This window comes from Manis pentadactyla, chromosome 5 (genome assembly GCF_030020395.1).
Source record: "Manis pentadactyla isolate mManPen7 chromosome 5, mManPen7.hap1, whole genome shotgun sequence".
Classification (NCBI taxonomy): Eukaryota; Metazoa; Chordata; class Mammalia; order Pholidota; family Manidae; genus Manis; species Manis pentadactyla.
In genome coordinates this window covers 66,152,206-66,170,000 of record NC_080023.1, presented here as the reverse complement: position 1 = coordinate 66,170,000, position 17,795 = coordinate 66,152,206, and the positions used below count along the sequence as shown (strand labels likewise).

The 17,795-nt window shown below is 37.0% G+C and overlaps 1 protein-coding gene across 1 annotated transcript in view; it reads right to left on the bottom strand.

The window, feature by feature from the left end:
* FGF5 (fibroblast growth factor 5) overlaps window positions 1-16,590 on the bottom strand; it is an 18,476-nt gene extending 1,886 nt beyond the window's left edge. The window contains exons 1-2 of the mRNA XM_036906322.2: window positions 16,225-16,590; window positions 9,292-9,395 (exon numbers count right to left, since the gene is read on the bottom strand). Of these exons, the coding sequence (XP_036762217.2) occupies window positions 9,292-9,395; window positions 16,225-16,582 (462 nt within the window). The 5' untranslated portion in view covers window positions 16,583-16,590. The remainder of the gene's footprint in view (window positions 1-9,291; window positions 9,396-16,224) is intronic.
* Between the last annotated feature and the right edge of the window lie 1,205 nt (window positions 16,591-17,795).

The window sequence follows — 17,795 nt, the reverse complement described above, 5'->3', positions numbered from 1 at the left end:
AATCTGTGCTCTAAAAGGGCTTAGTTTTTCATGTTGAGGAAACTGAAGGAAGGTGGAATGGGGGAAGAGTGTAAGCAGGGAGTCTGACAGACCTTCAATCAAATACCAAATTGGCCTATTGAGGTCTTAGCTTCAGGCTCCTATCCACAATCCTGACACTCAGTGGGGAGATTGTGAGAAGCAAAATACTTTTCTAGAGAAAAGATCAGGAGCCTTCATCAAAAGAGTCCAGAACTCCTAAAGAATTAGAATTCTGATCCTAGACTAGACCAGCTTTTACAGTTTTAGGGAGTACCATTTGCATAGATTTCCTGAGCTTGGAAATGCCAAATATTTTGATGCCTATACATAAAAACACTATGTATATAATACTTTCTACTTTATGTATATAAAAAATACTTTCTGTATCAGACCAAGAGCTACTATATTGGAATTAAAAGTCCTATTTTACTCTTGCTTTTTCTGATAATGTCAGACTTTTCTCTGTAATACTGATCACAACACTGTAATCTGAAAGTCTGAACACTGCAAGACAGTCTTCATAGATCTACTGTTGATGGCTACATGGGATTTTTGACTTGTGCAAAGTACTGACAATATCAGAAGACAACCAACTGCAGATTTCAGAGTACTGGGTTCAATTTCAGAGTATTTCCAACAGCGCATATACCTTATGTACAACAGTTTGCCCAAGGTGTTTATATTCAATTGTAGTTCAATCAATAAAACCCTTTATTTGAGGGCTATGAAGCTATATCTAGAATGTCAACAAGTCTACTGGTGATTCCCAGGATTTGATTGCCCGCAGGCTTGAAGCAGGTGTTCTAAAAACCACTACCTATAGCATTCCTCTCATCCTATCATAACATATCACCCTAGGTCTAGGCCAAGGCTGCTATGCTGACATTACTTTAAAAGAGACTTTCTTATAAATAAAACGTAGTTTTGTTTATAGCTGCTTAGCTCTTAAAAGGACTTAAATGCTTTTCCATTTAATTAGGTTATACCAAATAGTTTTATTTTAAACACTGGAATGCATAAAAGAATAAGCATTTTAGAAAAGTGTAGGGGATTTCATTAAAGAATAGCAGGTATATTTACCCTGCCTCACACTTTTTTTAAATGTATTTGAAAACAAATTTTAATATATATAATACTTTATATCTTGATCTGACTTGACCCCTTTTCTCAAAAGTCCATTTTCCTGAAATAGAGATAGCAGTGATTGATTTATTTAATTTTGACAAGTTTTCTAAGTGTACTGCATTATTTAACATTTTCTTCCCCGGCAGTGTCAAAGAAAATAAAGGAAAAAACATGTCCTTTTTTATTGGTATGGCTAAGAGACACACATGCACACACACACATAAACAACGGTGAGTTAAAACTAGCAATTCCATCTTAGAGTCTTCATTTGAATGAAAGCCCACCGACTCCTGCTAAAATTGTTCCATCTAAAAACTTTCTCTTTCCCCGCCCAAGATCTATGTTCTAAAGTTCTTTCTTAAAATGAAAGATGAGTGTTCAAGCTCTGTGTTTTTCAGCACTCACCTAACTTTCACACAGGGTAGAAATGCTCAGAGTCTGAGGATCTGAGGGCCCGCACCCTTCTAGCAGCCTTTCAGCCTTGCAGATACCACGTTAAAACAGGAATAAGTGTGGTCAGACTGTTTGGGGTTTCTTAATTGACTTCTAACTTGATGTTTTGTCTGAAAAATTATTCCAGCTATGGAGGAACAGAACTATTTGAAACAGACATTTCAGTGAGTTTTTTCATCTGGAGATCTAGTTTCTTCTTGAAGGATTGTCTTTTCCTGTCAGCATTGCCAATTTTGTTCAAACAAGATGGGAATCCTAAGCAGTGTGTCTCTGTCCCTAATATCATGCATGAAGTAGAGTCACTAAGCAGAAGTCTCAGCTACAGGTGTGTGTGTTTTATATATATGCATATATAAAATGGTAAACATATATATATATATATATGTTTACCACTGAGCATTACACAGTTTTGGATAATACATTTTCCAGGCCACTTTTAATTTTTTAAATCACCTTTGAATTATAAGAGGTCATTTAGCAAAACACATACTTTTAAAATAATAGCACTATATTATTTCTCTAGGAAAAAATGAAGTTGACATAAATACTTTTTCTACAGCTAAAGTATGAAGTAGAGAGGTGAATCAAATTTTAAATGAGCTGTTGAAATCAGGGCCCCCATTACCTCATTGCTCTACTACCATTGGCCTCTACAAGAAGACTAATCACTAAAATGTTCATAAAGAACCCCCATCTTAGTTTCAATTCATTTTTTCATGAATTTATTCAACAGACATTTATTGACTATGTATCACATGCCAGGCACTGTGCTAGTTACCACTTTTACAATGAAAACAATATAGAAATGATTCTGCCCATTTTTTTTGTCTTAAATTATCTGTTTTTCTCTTTAATTTCTCCTTGATCTTGCAAGTGTAAAAACAAGTTACTCTCAACAAGCCATAATTGCAAATTAAAATGGAGTGCTCAAATCAGCTATTTTTGTGTAATTTAGTATAGTTCTAATTGACAAATAAGACAAATCAAATCAAATTATTTTTATTAAATATCCAAATTTTCATTCAGAGTGCTATTAAGGAAAATAAGAACTTTTGGATTAGAAGGACGCTTTGCCTTGATTCTACTCATCTCTTCACACAATGAAGGTGTACAATGGGTGTTTAAAAGAAAGGTCAGATTCACTTCAAAGAAGGTAAAATTCTGATTAACTGGGATATTCCAGAAAATGGTAATTTTGCTTAATTCAAATCTAAGGGTCAATTAAGCCAAAGTTCTTTCTGACATGATATTTTTAAAATTTCTAAAACCTCTTAGCATAGTTTTATTCCTTAGTAAATATAATACTGTACGATGATTGCAGATCTTGTCATGAATGAGTTGAAGCTGTGCAGACAAGTCCCACTTCTCCTTAGTGCCACTGTACAAGTAAATATGCAGTACATGACAGAGGCATGGAGAGAGGAGTGAATCTGGACCAACACCAGTTTAAATTTGCAGTTTGTGGGATATTTAATCAATGTTAATTCTTTATTTCACTTTGTTTTCTTTGATTTGCCTCTTTCTCTTGAAAAACCCTATTAAGAAATAATGTAAGGAATAATTAACCAAATATAGCATTGATATAGGCTATAATACTATTAAATAATTTAAGTGTTGTTATACACTGTAATAAAAACAATCAAGGACCAAATTATGCTGTAAGCTAAGTTTCCTTGCTGCTTGCACCCCTACTTCCAGTTCTCTTAGTGCTTCTTGGTTCCCATCCCTACTCCCACCAGTAGGGCTGCCCCGACCAGATGCCCTTAGCCCAGACTGTTTTGTGTAACCATATCTGTATCTTATGCAGGATCTTATTTGCACGAAGGCACCTACTTTTGGTAGCAAGTAAAGGCTGAAAGCCAGACCCTGCTCCAATTGCCCCCAAACAGAGTATCATGGTACAGGGCAGTATGAACCAAGAAGGGCTTCTTTTTCACTCTTTACTATGTAAGCCTCTTATGTGTCAGTCATACCCACACGATGCTGCCTCCACCACATGGACATATTTCCTGCTTGCACAGGATATGTGTCCATTCTATATCTCAGTTCTTCATACTGAGCAACCAAAGGAATATACAAGTTGGATTTAGTAATAAACCAATCTGGGGTACTGTAGTGAAGGATACCAACCACAGGATTTCTCCTCTTCTGAACTCTTCTGAAAACTTACAGCTTTTCGGGGAGCCAGTTCAAAATGCAGATTCTGCAGGCCCTATCTCCAGGTATTGTGTTTTAGTAAATCTGAGGTGACAGCCTGGAAGTGCATCATTAACTAGCATCCTACGTGTTTTTGGTGCAGGTGAGGTGAGGACTACACTCGGAGAAACATGATATATAGGAGTTTTCTTTCTGTTGCTCTTAATAACTTAATAAAGCTGGGCTGTAGAGGGCTACTGTGTGTCAGGTGTTACATATATTATTTCATTCTCACAATAATTCCATGACTAGTAGGATGCTATTATCTGATTTTCCAGTCAGAGAAGTAATGAAAGTGATTCATCTACAGCTCTACATTTATCTAGTGCCAGGATAGTCACCCGTGACTCAATCTGTGACTTAAATCTCAGATCTTCTGATTCCTAGATTCAAGCTCTTTCCCTAACACTGTACAAACCCAAGGGTATAATATCTCTGACACTTTTATGTGGTCCTACCTGCTTTGAATTTGCTCCACGTTAAAGTACTAATGAAAAAAACAAGTGCCACTTTCCAAACCATCAGAGAAATATAACAGCGTCTCTCACTTCAGGCTGAAATGGATCTGATATGAAGCTATAAGTCGTTCATCATGCCAAGATTTCCTCAATAAAATAGGCTCTCTAACCAGACTGACATAAGAAATAAAGGGAAAACTGACATTTGCTGCAAAGGCAGAGCCATGAACACATTTGTGAGCCTGAATTACTAAACATTTGATTGTGCTATGTAAATTGAAAGCTCTTGGAGGGTAAGGGAAGTTTCTATTCAAATGCCTTGTTATATAGCTCATGGTCTTGACTGAAATAGTGGAGTGCTTAACAATTGATTTTTGATGATGCTGATCACTTTTGCTCAAGCCTCCGTTTCCTCTTTCAGTGGACGTGCCCAGCTTCAGAGGCTGGCAGCTCCTCACTCTGCCCCTGGCACAGGAAGTCCAGTCCAGACTCTCATCCAGGGCAAACCAGTTGGCACCCTCTGAAACCAGGAAACGAAGATGTTCTAGTCCTTGCTTAGGGCTGATCAAGCACGCATTCCATGCCTCTTCTGTAAACTCTGCAACTAGCTTTCCTTCCAAACATGATCTCCTAAAACCCTGAGAAACAAAAATAATCCCACCACATGCTCCTCTCTGGATTTTAAAACAAGCTAAAATGTTTTTTTCCCATAGGCAATGATCTGGCATGCATACTTTATGAAAAAAATAAAGAATACATGGTAACCAACTTTTCCAGGATTTACATTTTTTAGGGGGGGGAAAAAGATACATAGTAGGGCTCTGAAATATTTGTTAAATATTTTTGCCTCTCAAAGAGCTTAAACCTGGGACTTTGCTTTCAAATTATGTTCCTGGATAATTCAGAAGATCTTTTCTGGCAAGAAATGCTGTGTACTTTCCAGGCACTACTGTTAAGTGTTCCATATGTATTATCTCATTTAAAATGCTCAACTATCACAGTAGATTGTTACCTTAGTTCTCCTCCTCTTATGACTTATAAAACCAAGGAATAGAAAGGTGAAGTAAAATGACAGTTTAACTTAAGTAGAATAACTCAATGTAACTGTGCTCCTGACCACCACACCCTAAGTCTCTCACTCTTACATTTGGACCTACCTCAGATAAATCCAGAAAGGCACTCTATCAATAAAGACAGCAACCCAGAACAGAGAGCAGGAGCAGCATGAGGAAGAAGTAGGGACAGGCAGGCAGGCGGAGAGAGAGAGAAAGAGAAAAGTGCTCAGTCCCGCAAGATACCTCAGCCTGGGAATGAGGTGAGAAAGAGCGTAGAGGTCACAGCAAAGGCCTGGATGAGGGCGCAGGCTCTCTGGGAGGCAGTCATCTACTCGAGTTCTTGATCATCCTCCATGCATTTTGAGAAAAAGGAAACCATACCCTTTCATCTGCATAAAGAATGCTGAAAAACCCTGCATGGCAGGAATTTAGCTGCATTGTGATTTCAAGTATACTAGTAAAGGTTTAACAGAGAAATGGTTACAGAATAATATGAGTATGCAGATTGAATGAGTGCAGGAAGCAGTGCACACTGAGATGGTTGAAGTTCAAATAAAGCTTCTCTTACCAAATTAATAGACTTAACACAAAAAGGAAATCAGCACAACTGTTGCATAAGTCTAACCATTCTGGGCTAATATTTCTGCATGTCATCTTTGTGTCCACTGACTGTGAAGCACTTTTGAAATGAGAATTTTCAGGGAACAAAACAGATCTCTTTTCTGTTTTGAAAATTCACCTTGAGAGGAGTTCCCTAAGCAACTCATCATAATATTGAATAACCAACATGTGTAAAGCTCTGTGATAAGTTCTGTGGCAAACACATTCCCCTCCCCTTTTCTAGACTTTAAATTCAAGTATTGGAAACAAAGTAGATAGGAAAAAAAGAGAGTCCCAAACAGAGCTTGGAATAAGAGAAAAAGAGGCAAGCACAATATTGTTAGAGATGCACCACAGTATTCATTCTTTAAAATGTAGTATGAGAAACTATTAAACTGTACAATTATTAATTCCTATAGAATAATAGGGGAAAACAGTGTAATTGGTTCCAAGCAAAACTTAGTACCTTCTTTCAAGCTAATTTTTACTTACAAAGTATTATAGTGTTGAGAGAATTTTAAAAGGATATGGTTTTGATTCAATCGCTTGTTAACTGTCTTAAGAAAAATATTTAACATCTCAAAGACTCCTTCCTTACCCAACTATGTAATAAGACAACGTAAGTGAAAAGAGGTTTTAAAGAATTATACAAATGTGTTGTTCCTGCTTAGTAACTAGTTTTTAATATTCTGATTGTTAATATAAAAGCCAAATTTAAAATCTGTAATTATCCATGAATATTCTCAACACAGTATGGAATTACTTTCCCCAGAATTATATGAATACTTAATATTTTTCATTCACATTTATTTTGTAACAGAACCTTAATGGTGCTCCTTATTAAGTTTTAAATTGCTTCCAGTTTTATTGAGATGTAATTGATGTAATGTTGTATTAGTTTAAGATGTACAGTGTGATGATTTTATAGATAGATAGAGAAATGGCTTTAAAAGTACTGTTTAGATGCCTCTGCACAAGTATTAATTTAAAGGAACTCATGAATTACACATTTAACCCTAAAGGCATAAATGTTTCTAGCCTTTTTAGTGATGATGCAATTTTGTAAAAATAAAAACTAAACCAAATAATTAAATCTAAAGTTACAAGAACAGTTTTTCAACATGTTTAACTTGAAACTGAAAACAGGAAAGAAACCATCTGGGCATAAAGCTGATAATTGCTGGGATTAATACTATTTCTAAATTCAACTTCCTTAAAAATAAATCACTTTATAATTTAATTAGGTTTCCATCTAGAGAAAAAGTGCTAATAAAAGCTCAGATGAGAGAGAGTGGGTTTGGGCAATTGGTTTAAAAATAATCCACATAATCAGAGGGCTTAATTTTTTATCTACAATTCAGCTCAAAGTCATCAGAATGACATTTGTATCAAAGAGCTTCTGTGAGTGACAAGAGCAAGACTTGCTTTGTACTCTTTAAAAGTCATTATTCCATGAAATAACTTTAGCCTGCCAAGATGAGAAAGAATAACAGATGTTGTTTTTGCATTATCTGCGTTATTTCAGCCAGCCATCTTTAGACATTTGGGTCAAATTTCTGGAAATTTGTTACTTGCATTTGACAGAGGAATCATGTATCCTAACCTCTCAGTTTGACCTTTCTAATTGGCATCCATTTGTAATACTTTGCTTTCTGTGGCAATTATCCTTAAGCTAGCACAAGTTGAGTCTATTTTTTGCATTCAATAGGGCATGAATCAGAATATTTTAAAAACTAAGATGTTCACCCAGAAAAACAAACCTACGAGAGAAAGTTTCTTTACATGCATTGCATATTATACTGCTTAGATTTTGAAGATGTTTCAATCTGTTACAACCTTGAAGTAGACTCAGTATTCTGTTCAAATAAATGTATTTTGACCATTGTTTTCTATTCTGTGTGTGAATTTTAAAAATTCAAGCATTATTTTTTCACAAAATGACATGTCCTGCTTTTCCACAGTGATGCAGAACCTTGCCCCTTAAAATAAATAATTAAAAAGCAATTTTATGAATATTATATTCTAGTTTACTAGAATATAATAACCAGCTCAGAAAATGAAGTAGGTAAATCTTTTTATAATTGTTTCAGTAGGTGATTAAAGAGCTTAACAAAGGTTTTCTATTTACCTTACTAAACTAACTTTAGTAGTTTATTATATTTAGTTTATCATATAATAATAGGTAACATTAAACACTTACACTGTAACAAATACTGTTCTAAAAGCATTATATGTATTATCGCATTTAATTCTCAAATAACTTGTAGGAGTAGCTTGAATTCTGCTGTATCCTGCAAAACGTCTTAACAAATCACCTTTACATCCTACGGAAGGGAAAACTGAAATTCTTACACATTGAACCAAATGCAATTTTCATTGAATTTTTTAAAGATCTGTATGTGGAAATCACAAATAGTAAGTTTCAATTGATTGCACTCTTAATTAAAACTTCCTGTATACTTTAAAAACTGGAAAAGTGATATTTCTCCAATTCATTTAATAAGAATTAAAGGGAATAAGGATTATAGGACTAATATTAACGAATAATTTTAAATTGATTTTTAAAAAATGATTTCATGTAACAAAACAGTGTACTACAGAAAAAAACATAAATAACTTTTAGGTGCTGTACATATGAACTAATACAAATATAATCTGTGAGTGGGAAAACTAAACTTATTCCATTTTTAAAATGTTTTAATGCTTCCAAGTAATGAGCATTTTTAGAACAAAACAGAAATCTATTATTTGTGCATTAATTATAAAATGTGTAAGTGGCTTGAAGAAATTTTTAAGATTGCAAAATTAGCCTTCATACCTATAAGTATTCTTTTTGATGCAACAAAAATAGCGGTTGAGAGTTCGTCAAATGGATCAAATAAAACTTTTCCATAAAAGGTTAAAGGTTTTTTCCCCTCATACTTAATAATATGGAAATGTTATATTATATTACTTACATCCAATTTTTTACATCATGAGTTGTTTGTAAAATTAAATAAGATTCTGACCGGCCAAATACATAGAATCACCTTAAACATGTAATTTTAAATGTTATATAACATTTCCATAACACAGTATTCCTGTTTCCTAAGTTAGACCACTTTAAAGAAATAGTGACAATCATGTTCAGAATGCTATTTTCAAATACATTTATCCTTGAGACTTTCTGTACATTCTATTCTATCTTTCAAGTAAATAAAATATTAAAATGATTACTTACAAAAACACATACAATCCTTTTGTTTAAATATACATAAAATTTTATAAAAAGAAAAAAACAGTAACTTCTGGGCAAACTGTCTATTTACCAAGTTGGAAAATCACTTCATTCCATTTAAAAATCTCCATAACACCTTTAACAAATGTAAAGTGGTTTTACTTACACTTGCATGGAGTTTTCCTTTTTTGGACATCGCTAAAAATTTGTTGCTGAAAACTCCTCGTATTCCTACAATCCCCTGAGACACAGCAAATATTTCCAAAATACCTAGGATGACAGAAATCCCAAAATAAAACATGTACTTCTCCATATATCATTTTGAAGAATTTAATTTCTATATAGATTCTTCCCAGTCTTTCAAACAGTACTTAACAACTTTATTTTTCATGGCATTCATTGTGTAGGGGGAAAAAAAGGCTAGTGCTCAAGTGTTCATTTAAAATGATACATTTCAAGATTCAAAAATATAGTTCTATTTCATTAATAATTCTTTATTTTCTTATAAATGATAAGTCACTTTTAGTAAACAACATTTGACAGTGGAATCTTTGCAAGTTCTAAAGGAATTGAAAAGATGTTTTAAAAAATGTTTTTCAAAATAATTCTCATGTGTTGTTTTTCTATCAGAAACAACACACTACTTTTAATGTTGAAGCATATAAAGTCTATACCCAAGACTAGTATAAACCATTGAAAGCCTTAGAAAAACACTACTTATCTACATGAAATAAATCCCTCTTATCAAATCATCATAATTGTAAAAGTATAAAGGAGTATATACCATACTCAATCATTTAGTGAGTAGCTTATTTAAGACTACACATAACAAGATACTGAAAGCATTATAAATAATTTGGGATCATTGGCTAAATGAATTCTTTAATGGATTATGGTTTGAAACACCTTTCATTTTGAATGGCTTTTCTAGAAAAAATTTAATGAGTTGTTTTATTATGTTATTATTTAGGTTTAGTATTTCATACTATGTATTTCTAGGTCACTGTCCCTCTGTCTCCTATAATAGTTTGACAGCCCACAACCACTGGGTCAAGAGAATCACATACCACAGTTCATAGAGTATTTTAAGAAGATGAAACTCATAGATGAAACTCATAGATGAAACTCTGTATATAATTGGAATTCCTGCTTGTTTATCACAAACTCATATGTAGTGTTATATGAACATGAGAAAAACATATTGCTTTTTGTTAACTGCCTACATCAAGTTGCAAAAAAAAAGGACATAATAATATAGTTCAGTAGAACTAAAAAGGGACTTGTCCTAGGAAGAAAGGAAAGAAACAAGGATAGGAGGGAGGGAAAAAAACCTCAACATTTCGATCTGTAGTGTTCTGAGCATATATACTAATTAGAATATCTCAGTAGGACTATGGTGATTAGATAAATTCACCATATTTTCTTGAAATAGTAGTCTTCTCCTGGAGTACTGAAGTACATATAAAATTATCCAATTAACAAAAAAAAGCTATATATTGTATATACAAATACATATATATTCATAATGTGAGCTAATATCTATAATTGTAGCAAATACTTTCTGTTTATTTATTCAACTTAATTTTTTAGAAATACTTCATCAGAAAAATTCATGGGGGAAAAGGAGTAACAGAACTATTGTTTGTGTAATAAGCACTCTTAATCTGAAGCAAATAAATTTCAAAACAACAGCATCTACTGCTTTATTAGTGGATGTTTCTTTAAAAATGAAAAAAAACACTAAAAACTATTAGAAAGGAAATACTTTTGCTTTTAGGAAAAAGCTCCTAAAGAAACTGTTCTCTCATTAATTATTTTCTTCAAAATGTTTCAAAGTGCATCTTACAATAGATTTTGCTATATAAATTATTTGACTGTGATGCATACCCAAAGATTAAGAAGCATTATCATTCTGTCAAATAGAATGTTTTGTATAAAGTTAAATACACTACACGATGTAATATGTTGTAATAATATTAATAAAGCATAAACAACATCTGATATACAGTTATATTTCTATCAAAATTACAGAATGATATTGAAAACAGCATTAATTATTTTAGATATTTGGGAGATGGGGGATGTGATTGTGAATACTGTGTGAATGTGTTAAAACACAAGACAGGGAACATGAGAAATTGTGTAGAGAGAGAGATACAAAAGAGAATATGGAGTTAGTAGAAAAGAAGACTTGGTTGTATGTTTTTCACCAATTTAATCGTGGTTCTACATTTTAATAGGTTTTTATTCTGTTCTCTGGAAAATTATCTGGTTTTATAAATGCAAATCTATTGTGTGTTAGTGAAAAAATAATTAATTTAGCATAAAAGATAAAATTCTCATTAGGTATATGTGTTTGCAGGCTAATATTTAAGAGGTTAAGACAAAAGGGCTCTATAAATATTTGTTTAATGGGAATACTGCTTTGCCTGTGTAAACTACTGGTTTCTGTCAACTAACATATTCTATTTTTAAGAAAGACCCATTTTGACTCATTTAATTTGTTTGCTAATAAGTTTCCTAACTTCATTTTGCATATATATGTTGCATGAAATTTACATTGTAATAAATTTTAAATATAGGAAAGAAGAAATAACATGTGAAAATGTTATTATCTACTACATGGTTTCTTTTTTTAGAAGTTCCGGTCTAAAGATGATATATTTCCTGAGAATGAAAGGTAATATAACTTTAAGAAAATTATATTTAATTGAAAACTTAAATAATATGCTTTTACATATATCATTCTATTTAAAATTATGATGATGCAGGAAAGAGAAAATATGAGATTAGATGAAATAATTGTTTTTTAACATAGGCAACTTAGGTATGATCTATAGCTTAATGTAATTATGGTGTAATATTGGAAACTCTGTTAAGACCATAATTACCAAGGTAATTTCAACAGTAATTTCACAAGGTCATTTTTTTCTAGAACATTGGAGCAGATTCTACAAGCCCCACAATTCAACTTCCTGTCCTCACTTTCAAGAGATCACAGGCCTTTAGATTTTACAATGCTAAATCTCAGTAACTCACTAAAGAATTCTACATAATATTTTAAATTCATGTCACTAAATCATAAATATATATATAAATCTCAAAAAAAATTCTCTAAAACTGATTTATTTTTCAGTTTCAGTAATTTTCTGGCTCTTTTTAGGAGTCATACTAATAAATTTGATGGGAATTTACAATGTAAATTATGTTTACCAAGATGGTATTGCTAAAAAAAATTGTGGAAGGCCAAGTGTGTCTCACAGATCATAGATAGTCAATAAATGTTTGCTAAACTGGATTGTTTCCTTTGACCTCACTGTCTCCTTTTCCTTTTCAGGACACCTCATGTACACCTATATATGGACACATGTTTTAGTATACTCCTGCTGTTTGGCCCTTTCTTGCTTGGGCAGTGGGATAGGGGAGAGGATCAGTGTAAATTAATTCACATTTAAGTGTTAGTGATAATGTGTTATATTTCCTAGGGTGTTCATATTTAAGAGGATAAAAAGGGCAGTGCTTAACAGAAGGAATTACTCTCTCGGTGGAATTTTGGGGTTCTCATGTAGGCTGAAGGAGGCAAAAACTTATATACAAACTTTTTAATCCACTTACTTAGAAGCGTAGGCATGCATTACAAAGTAAGTTTATTTCAGTAAGAAAAAAATGTATTTTTTTTCCTTAGTCCCCTCCAGATTCATTATTTAATTTAATAGGACTCTGATAATGATGGTTGTATAATTTTGCCGACATCTTCCTTTTCCCTCTTTTCTTAGTGAATGAGATATAGAAGGACATAGATATTCCTTGTGTTCAGAAGCCTTGCAACAGCCCATCTGAAAATACTCAAAGAAAATAATTTTAAACTGAAATTTCTCTATTTGTGTTCACTGCAGCAATACTGCATCATTATCAAGTCTGAGTCTTGAAGTATTCAAGTTACCAGGCTTCATTGATTAAATTAGTAACAAATTTTCCACTGGAGATTTCTATATACTATATACAGATTTTGGGAGGCTGTATAAAAGTTGATCTATATGACACCAAAATAGTGAATTTAGATTTTTAAAAATCGGTAAAATTGAGGGTTCAGTTTAGCCAAAATATATGATTAGAATTTTCGTATTTATGTGAACAGTTCAGCTTTGTGTAGCCATAACCTTAAACTTTTGCTCCCTAAATTGACAATTACTTGATTGCCTGTTCTTTAGTGACCCAAGATAAGTCAACAGAAGTACTGTATTGAAACTAAACTTGAAAGCATGTAAATTAAATCAAAGCTTTTGTTTCTATCCTGTGGTTGAATTTCATCATCTCTCCTGTCCATCTTTCTTCATCCTTCCCTAGTGTTGCTCTAAAGAGTTTATGTATGATGAACTTGATTCTTTTTTCTGTCTTTAAAACTTGGGATAACTATTGTATAAGAGAAGCTAAGATTAACTGAAGTGGCATATCTTAACTAAACAAAAAATATGTCTTAAAATATGCATATATTTGTATCTGTTCTCACAAATATTACTGAAAATTATTGAGTTTAAAAAAACCTATTAGAATGCAGTTTCATGGCATGGTTTTGACTTTTCTAAAGTAGCAAACTGACAAAAATTTAAGTTTTCTGTCATTGTTAACTCACACAGTAGAGTTGGGTGAGGCAAAACTCCAGTGTATCCTCTGTAATCCCCTATGGCTCCTGCTTTTTCAGTGTCTCTTGTGAGATTTAGACAAATGTTTTCCAGTATACTCTAACCAACAGTCCCTGACCAATACCTTAATTTACATATGTGTTAAGAAACTGTCAAGTACTGCCTTCAAAGAGGTATGTGATCAGCTACAATAAGCAGGTTTCTGTTTGTCTTTCACAGCTACTTAAGGGCAGAAATTCACTTTAAAACTCCAAATTACATGCTTTCCTACTAAGCAGAACATATTGCATAAGTTCTTTATCCGTCAATTGTAGTGAAATTTTATGAAGTTGCATTTATATGCCAGATATCACAAAGCAGAAAATCACACACACACAAAAAAAAATCCCCCAACCAGAAGTAACCAAAATATCAACCTTGGTGTGGTAGGTATTCTATATGGGGCACATGAATGAATGAAAAAGTTGAGTGATCAAAAGCCATATGGAAGATTCCAACTAAATTCTGAAAGTCTATTGTAAACTGGAACTAATTAGGAAAGTGTTAGTTAAATAGGGAAGTTTTATTTAGTTTTTTTTTTAATTTATTTACTGTTTAGTAACCATCCCTAATCTTCTGTAGATACCTTTCAAAGTGGATTTTAAAATAGTACCTTGGAAATAACATATTGGTCAATGTCTTCTTTAGCTAATGTATTCTTTCATTTATCTGTTCTCAATTTTCTTTCCTGTGCCTTTCTACAACTTCGTTTCTAGCAAGGCCTAAGAGGGCAAAAATCTTTGTGTCTTGTGGTTTCTTCCAAGAGAAGAGAGTGAATATATTGGGAGTGGTTCTGGTTTTCACAGATTCCTAACACATCCAAAACCCACCCAAGACACGTCCTTTTACCCTGCTGGGATCCCATCTTCTGCTTGCTGCATGCTAACTTAGGGTTAGCAGAGAACACAAAGTCAGAACTGGGAGCACAGAGGTTATCGTCTGCTGGTGCTGGTTTCCTGGATAAACTACAAGAAGAACAAACTAGAAAAGGTTTTCATGCAAGAGAATGGAGGAAAGATCGTTACTAGTGGGGATGAGCTCTGACGCCTGTTGGAGTGGAGTTGGTGGGGGCAAGATGAGAAGGACAGGTGAAAATACCAAAATAGATGTAACTTGCCAGCCTCTGAAACCTTGGAAAACTCCCTATCATCTTAATAGACTTTGCCCTTTATCACCAAAGGTGATGATTGTTTGAAAAGAGTGAAATGAACCTTCAAACACAGAAAACCCCTAGGTTCGGTACCACCTCACCACGACAACATAGCCAGCCAGAGTGGCAAATCTCAAAAGACTAATCAGCGTCAGAGAGCAGGCGTGGACCCGCTCCTACCCTTAGGGGGTGAACTGCCAGGTCTTCCAGCCACCTGCCCGCCTCCTACCCCTCCCTCCCCACCTCAAGCCCTACGTTTGCACCTCCGACCCCGCTCAGGAGGAGGCGAAAGCCTTGGCAGACCTAATGTGCTACACAAGCTCCTCCGGAGTTGGGTGAGAAGCCCAATTAGTTTGAGATGAAACCAGTTAAGTACCCCTGGGAGCTGGCAGGCTGTCACTCAAAAGCCAAGCCGATGACCGTGAGCTAAGCGATCTGCTGGCCATGTTTGCGCTGGCTGTCTTTGAGGCCTGGGCCGGGGTTCTTGAGGATTAACCACAGGCAGAGTGGTCTGGCCCAGCGGAGGAAAAGCCCCGCAGAGATCTCTCCAGCACGGCACACAACCCCAAAATACTTCTCCTCTAGGCTGCCTAGAGGCAGTGACAGGAATCAGAGGAGCGGCAGTGATGGTCTTAAACTCAAGGTGATAGGGAAGAGGAGGTGAGACAGGAGGGAAAGAGAGCTAAAGAGAAAACTCACAAAAATGTTGACGTGGCTTTTAAAAAAAAACCTACACAGTTTGCACCTGTACCGAATTGAACCTTCTCTGAGTTTCTTTTGAAATAAAGAGCTTTCTCCTAATTGTCCTTGGGAATCAAAGTAGCATGTGAGATTTGATTCTTAAAATAAGTAACTTCAGCTATGGGCAAGGAAGAGGGATGCACTTTGATGCCTTAAGGAAAAATGCCTAGTATACGGAAGCAGAAGGGAAAAACTAAACGAGGAGAAAGATTTTTGTTTTTTCTCTAGGCACAGGCTGGAGGTTCTTCTTTGGGACCAGGGCAAACTGGAAACAAGCTACCTGTCTGCGCACCAGCCTCCGGGGAGCCTAAGCCTCAGGAATCGCCTTTCCTCACACCCACGAGAGGGGTGTGTGTGTGTGTGCGCGCGCGCCATGTGTAAGCATCTCCAACCAAGCCGCGCGGCTGTTTCGAGAGCCAGCTAGGTCTCAGAAGGTGCGCCTGTGGCCCGGGGAATAACCAGCTGTCTCTTCCGAGTCTCCCGCCGCCCGCTTAGGACAGGTTTTGCAGGAGAGCGAGCAACTTACTTAACATATTGGCTTCGTGGGAGCCGTTGACTTTGCCATCCGGGTAGATCTGCAGATGGAAACCAATGCCCACTCTGCAGTAGAGGCTGCCGGTCCGGCGCCCCGAGGGGCTCCACTGGAAAGGGCTGTGCTCCAGACCGCTGCCTTGGCTGCCGGGAGAAGCCGCTGGGGAAGAGGAAGCGGAGGAAGAGGAGGAAGACGTCGTCGTGCTGCTCCGCCTGCCACTGGCGCCCCTCGGGTTCCTATCAGTGGCAGCGGGTCTGGGTTGCCCTTTGGGGGCTAGGCGCTTCTCCCCGTGAACCCAGGCGCTGAGGATCAGGTGGCTGAGGAAGAGGAGGAGGAGGAAGGACAAGCTCATTCTTCCAGCCGCCGGCGTCCCAAGTGCATCTTGTAGGGCCGGCTCTGGGCTCTGTAGCCCCTGCGCGGCTGCGTGGCTCTGGCGCTGCCCCCCTCGCCGCACTGGGTGGACATAGCCTCGGGGAAGAGAGAGGGAGAGGGGGGGAGAGAGAGAGAGAGGCCACCCGTACGGATCTCGGCGCTGGCACGGGGATATTTATAACGCCAGTGATCTCACTGCTTGATGCACGCCTGCGAAGCTCCCCCTCACCCGCCGCTTTGTGTACTCTCTGGCCGTGCTGGGAGGGAGCCTCGCGGTCCCGGGGGCGGGGGGTGTGGAGGAGGGAGGAGATGGGAGAGAGTGAGTGGGAGGAGAAGCCGGGCGGAGAGGAGCTGCACCCCGACTCTGGGCACGCGCACACCAAGGCCACTCACCCCGGCAGTTCTCACGCGGCCCTCGACCGCCCTCCGACTAGAGCCAACGCTGCACGGAATTCAGCTCCCCGCGAGCAGTCGAGTTCCCCGGGGCCACGACGGGAATGGGGGTTTAAACGTGGACGTGAGTTCTGGTACTCCCCCACCTCTGCCGCACGCTTGCGTCCCAGCAACGCACTCTTGCCAACATAGGACCCAATTCTGAGGTTCCCTTCCCTTTGCCAGGAGTCTCGTAGTCACAACCCTGCTCTGGGAATCCCTCGGGAAACTGCGCCCCGCCTAGAATCCCACCGCTTCAAGTGCTTGCGGCGGAGACCCAAACAAGCATTCGTAGCCCAACTTGGGAAGGCTCTGGTGGTGTGCAGCTCGGGGAGAAGGCTGCTGTTGTCGCTGATGTATGGAAGACCTAAGGAATTCGGTTTACTCCTTGTTTAGAGAACCACCCTAAGCCATTGCGCCACTACTAGAACTGCTTTCCTGTTGGAAACTCTTGGCCGCTCTAACCACTATGCTGAAATTATTTTTCCTTTTGGGAAGCTCGGTCTGGGTCCCGGAGGGTGAGCTCACATGCACAACCGCGCTCAGAGCAGCTCGAGAGAGGCAGGGTCTGGGCACCAGCATACGTAACTGTCCAGTTGTTCTCTCTTGCCCCAGGATCCCTTTGGCAAGAAGGATTAGCTAACGGCTCGCTTCAGTTTACTGAGAGCTGCCACTGACTTAAGGGCCGACCCCAATGAGTGATTAATGATGCGTGCGCTGGATTTCAGGAAACCTGACAACTGAGAATTTCCGTGTATGCA